Source organism: Plasmodium gonderi (genome assembly GCF_002157705.1).
Source record: "Plasmodium gonderi DNA, contig: Pgo-contig_45, whole genome shotgun sequence".
Taxonomy (NCBI): domain Eukaryota; phylum Apicomplexa; class Aconoidasida; order Haemosporida; family Plasmodiidae; genus Plasmodium; species Plasmodium gonderi.
The window spans coordinates 79,872-86,256 of NW_021628979.1; the positions used below are offsets into that span (position 1 = coordinate 79,872).

Below are 6,385 nucleotides of genomic sequence, written 5' to 3' on the forward strand. Positions count from 1 at the left end.
AAAAAATTGTCTAGTTTGATACATAAAGATAAATGATAAATATAATTATTTAATAACAATTATTTATTAAACATGTGTAAATATGTAATAAACGCGTCTTTATTAATATTATTAAGTTTAAAGCATTCAAGGGACTAGCAGGCATAATATATTTTACAATATTATTACTGGAATTATAATTGTAATGTTATGTAATATTTAATAAGTATTTTATTCTATAAAAATGGAATATATTGGAAATCTAATGTAATCATATATAGAGAATAAATTTATGTTATTTTATATGTTTATATAAATACTGTATGTATTATGAAATATGAAAAAATATATCAGAAGTATATATGAATATTAAATTTAACAATGTACACATGTTATAAAACAAGAACATAACTAATATAAGGCTACACACTCCTCCATATAATTTTTAAAAGCATATGAATTCAATGACAATATTTACATATTTTATATTATATATACATTTACAAGTACAGTGGATATGATATTTTTAACATCAGGTCTTTAGAATATTATTTAAGAATTAATCCTACAAAAAATAATATGTCATTTTATATAAATAATTATATATCACTTAATAAAATGAAATTTTTTGCACCTCGATTTGTACATGCAATTTATTATATTAATCATATATATCTACTGTGGATTATATGGAAGAAATAAAACAAAAAAAAAATTGGCATATTTAAATAAAACTATATACTATATTTCATAAATAAAAAATCAATTTCAGTAAATGTTTTACAAAAAAAAGTGATAAATAAAAAAATAAAAGTATGTGTTATCCTGAGTTGCATAAAACTGAATGATTTATTACATTCCTGAATCTTATTTAAAATGAATATATTTATAACAACAATTATCAGGATCTATATACATTTCTACTAATGAAAATATGAAGAAAAATTGTAGCTATAAAAAATTATTCTTTTTATTATGATTTATCGTTTGATTAAATTTTTGAAGTAATGTTAATTTAATACAATTATGATTAGAGGGTTTTCATTTTAAAGGATTTTATCGAGCATGTATTTACGCAGATAATATTTAGCATAACATTTTTATAAATGAATTTTTCGTTTAAATCTCCTAGTTTTGCATTAAGCTTAAAGTATTAGAAATTCTGCTTTTAAATTATTTGTATAATAATCTTATAGAATATGGTATGCTAATTTAACTATTTTATAAATTATTTAATATAAAACTTTCCTTGTAGGAAAACTATGATATAAGTATAAAAATGATAATTAATAAATTTTAACTAGTATAAATACCAAAACAAAACATTTTATAATATACAATAAAACTTTAATTTATTTTTCACACAGCTAAAAAGTATTATAATATCTACAAGATGAATTTTTTTTAAGAAATATCAATGATCTATATTTAATACAATGTTGTGATTTTATAATATATCTAAATTAAATTATATGATACTTCTAAAGTTCATAAATGAATAAAATAATCATTAAAAAAGAATATATCTTCATATGAATCAAATAAAATTCATACAGAATAAATACCATTTTATATATTACATGCTTATTTGATATATTCACATAAAAATGCACACTAAGCTTCATATGATGAATTCAAATATCATGCTACATAAGCATTATATAATTATATCTATTATGTTACATGAATAAAGACAAGTAACACCTCTTCATGCAAAAACTGTTTCACAATTATTTGTAAAAAGTATTAATCCATTGTTAGGTAATTAAGTACTTAATGTCTTTGTGATGCATACTTCTGAAAATGAAATAATAATTGAAAACAAAACAGACAATAAAAAAAAATAAATATTTACTGAAATACATGGAAAAAAATATTTTCTTCAATATATTACAATAATAAAGATAAATGAACACAGTAATACTTAAATTATTTGATATGTCATATTTTCTATTATTATTTATTAAATGATCATAATAGTGTATTAATTAATTTGTCCAACGTACGTAATGTAACTTATAAATACAAATGATACACCTAATTTCTTAAACTAGCATTTACATTATAATTGTATTTTTGTAAGAAAGATAACAACTCAGTTTTTTAAAAAAACTAATTTATTAACTTATAAGAATATAGTTGCTATATATATTAACTAAAAATAAAAAAAGGATGCATTCGTAGATTTATAACATTTAATTACTATGTATTAGGCTCAAACTTAAATAAAAATAATATATTATTAAATATAAGATGTTTCAAATTTAAAAATAAATAATATATGCTGCAAGTATGAAAATTAGTATATTTCAATCATTTATTAGGTAATAGTAAAAATATTACTATCCCTATTCTCCAAATACAGCGTTCTAAGTAATAAATTATAAATTTATGTAAACTAATGCTGGAAAAACTATAAAAGTTATTAATTCTTCTACGGTTCATAAAAAGAGAGAAATCTACAATAAATATTACATATAAATAATGTATAAAAAAATAATTTATGAATTAAAAGCTTTTATATTCTTATCTTTTAAATATGATATTCTATAAAATTCCCCTTATTTTATTCCTACAAGGAATTAAATATTATTGCTCTATACATATATAATAAAAAGTACTTTACACCTCATTATTATTATTATAATATTTTATAAATTATTAGTGTTAACGCAAAATATATTTTCTATTATTATCATAAACACTTAACTTTTATGCTTATAAAATTATATATATTCACATGAATTTTCCACAAATATATTCCTTTTCGAGCCTCATATATATAGTATGATGCATGAATAAATCATAGATAACATAGAGAGAAATGTCAATCTGAATGGAATATATATATTTTTTTTTTTAATATATAAAGAATTTATAAATAGATAAATCATTATGTTTTTTTAACATACTTAATTTATTTTTAATTATATATATTCAACAAGCATGTGTTTTTTTTTTAATTTTATTTTATTCATTCTATTGTATATATTAATGTTATTAAACTTATAGGATAATCATAGTTATTTATTATTTTATTCGATTCTGATAATAGAAAATGTAAAAATTTTATATCATTCTCTATATAATTACTTTTTTTTTTCATGTATATATATTTTATTTCATATCTAAAAAAGTTAATATTTACTTATAATTAATTTTACATACTAAATATTATTTTATTTATTTTTACTAACATAATTTATACATTTGTAAAAAAAATGTTTTTTTTTATTAATTGTCTCAAAATGTCTGTATTATTTTTGTAAAAAAAAATATATAACTATATATATATTTTAGATATTTAATTTTTAATTATAAATAGTAAATGTTTTATTTATGAGACTTTATTAAAAATTATATTATTTTTAATTTATATATGTGCCAATGTAAGCGTATAATCTTTGTTTAGAAAATTATTTTGTGGTATAAATTCTTATTTAATATCATTTTTTGCCTAATTTATCTAATATTGTGATTAATCATGACAAATTGTGTATATTTTAATATTTAAAGAATAAACAATTCGTTATGTTATATTTAGCACATTGTTTTCCTAATTTATATTAATGAATTTTTTTAATTTCATATATATTCATTTTTTTTAATTATCTTATTAGTCTAAAAATCCGTTTACAGATAAATGCTGCCACGAAGCATTTTTTCAAGCACCTGTTGAAGTGAAAAATTTTATATTAGAAGATCATGGAGATATTGTAAGAACAAATGATCCAATATTGATAAGTATTGCTGCTTATCTTATTGAAAATATTAATAAAGCTAAAACTCTTTGTGCTTTACATAGTTCAAATGATGAATATGAAAGTTACCAAAAGGTGTGCAACAAATTATGCGACTATTTGAATAAATGGTTAAATGAAAAATGTGCTATATATACATTTAGCGGAAACTGTCATAACAATAAGGAAAAATGGAATAAATATATTGAAAAATTGTGGATTTTGTTAAAAAAAGTAGATCATTCAAAAAATTGGTGTGAGAGAAAAACAAGAGTATATTCATTAGAATTTCCTAATAATTTAATACCCGATATTTGCAATAATAACAATATTAGTTTATCCCTTTCTAATTTTGATGATAAAGCAAAAATTCAGCAGATTGTACATAGTTCCTTATCTAGTAAAACATATTATATATCTAGTTCTTCCGCTATCGGATATACAATATTTGGGATTATTATAATAATTATTATTTTATATAACGTAATACAAATTATACAATTATTCCCTGTATATTTCTCTTTTTAAAATTCTGAACAACATCAATAATAATAAATATATATGTTTTTTTTTTTTTTATATGCTACAGTTTAGTCCCGAGAATTCTAGGATAAGAAAAATAATGAGAGAGGGTAAAAGTGCGTTAAGAAACATTTATAATAAATTGACACAAGAAATATATAAACCTTACATAAATTATGATAAATTGTCGGAAACTACAGGTTTCAATGTATTATATAATAATTTTAAGAGTAGAAATATTTAATATGAAAAGGTGTTTACTTTTAAATGTCATAAAGACTATGTGACATATATATCATACTAATAATTGTTCCTTTAAATACACTATGTACATTCTTTTAATATGGATATGTTATCATTTTATATGTATTTTATGGATTAAATATTGCATTGATTTATTCAAAAGAGTATTTTACATAAATAAATTAATTATAAAATCTGTTTTACTTATATAAAATTATAAATTATGAATAAATTATAAATCTAATAAATTAAAAATTAATACAACATATTCATGTGAATAACATTGAATTCCTTTGAATTTTCTATCTCACAAAATTATTAATATCATACTATAGACATTTATAATATTAGAATATATTCTATATTTATTAATATTTTAATTATTTATATCACAGGAATTATTAAGTGTTTAGTAAATTTTCTATTATTATGATATATTTTATAAAATTATTTAACTCCCATAAATATAACATTACATAAAGATTATTTTAAATAAAATATTTCTTCTATATTAGTCATGGTTCATTTACATGTTTGACGATTTCCATTATTGTATATTCGTCATTTTTTGTAATGTTCCTTTATATCAGACATCATGTCCTTAAATAAGCATTTTTATCAAATTGCAACCTTTATATATCGGAATAACTTGACAAAAATTATGTAAAAACATAATTCTTTTATTATGCAATATATAATATATATTAAATTATATACTATAAAATTTCATCGATGAATAATAATATATATAATCTGAAAAAATATCTTTGTATTATTATGTATAAATTCATGATAAGAATATATGCTAAATATATTCAATATTAATGGTGTTCAAAAGGATTATAGTTTATTTGTATTCATAACGTATATAATAATATAAGTGTTTTTTATAAATTCAACATTTATCATATATATAAATATTCTAACAAAAATTATACTATTAATTTCGCTAATTATAGTTATATTCGCTCAAAACTATAGAACAAGCTTTTAATTATACTTATCGTAAAATAATCATGGAATTATAGGCATTATAATCTATTTGAATAATTTATTATGTTATCCATAATGAGTATTCCACCTGTATTCAATATATACTAAGTAATTTTAAAATTTGTTCTATATCATCAACTTAATACTAGTCATATTTTACATCTTTCTAATACATTTAAATTATATTTTTTTTCTTTAATCATATAAATTATATTACGTGATATTATGTTTTTTTATAATCTATATTTTAATTATTTTACCACATTTTTTATTTATATTATTTAATTTATTTTTTTATATTCCTTATAAGTTTAATATATTAGAGAACATTTCCTTATTATGTGTTTTTATAGTATTCAACTTTTATTACACTTCAATAAGAGAAAAATTAATATAATTACACTTATGATATGGTAATAGAAGCATTTTTAATTAAGATAGTACAATCTATTATTTAGTAAGGTTTAATAAATAATCAAATTCTATAATGTAATGTCACATATATTATTATTCAAAAAAATATATTTATTTTAATTTTTTCTATGGTATTAAAAGTTGGATGGAAAACATTATGAATATTATGTTCCTTACATTTGTTTTCAATTCAGGTATATTTATTTGGTTTTAGGTTTAGAAAATATTACTACTATATTATATATAGTTTATAGATAATGAATTTTGCTGAAATTATTTATCACATGTTGTTTTCATTTGATTTTTATATATACAGTTTTTGCTTACATTGACATTTAATTTATGTTTTTTTTTTTTTTTTTTTTATTTACAAGAATTAATTCTTTTTTTAATTCATATAATCTATTTGAATTATCTATATAAATGTGTAAAAATATATAATTACTTGGTCTTCAGTTCCATATGTTAATTATTTTTTATTTATGTTTATATTT

General features: G+C 18.4%; 1 protein-coding gene across 1 annotated transcript; it reads left to right on the plus strand.

Moving 5' to 3' along the window:
- Positions 1–3,358: 3,358 nt before the first annotated feature.
- Positions 3,359–4,485, plus strand: PGO_000500 (variable surface protein; the record flags this gene model as incomplete). Its single annotated transcript, XM_028690781.1, has 3 exons — positions 3,359–3,385; positions 3,600–4,229; positions 4,309–4,485. 3 exons carry the CDS (start codon positions 3,359–3,361, stop codon positions 4,483–4,485), a joined length of 834 nt encoding a protein of 277 aa, XP_028546582.1.
- Positions 4,486–6,385: the final 1,900 nt, after the last annotated feature.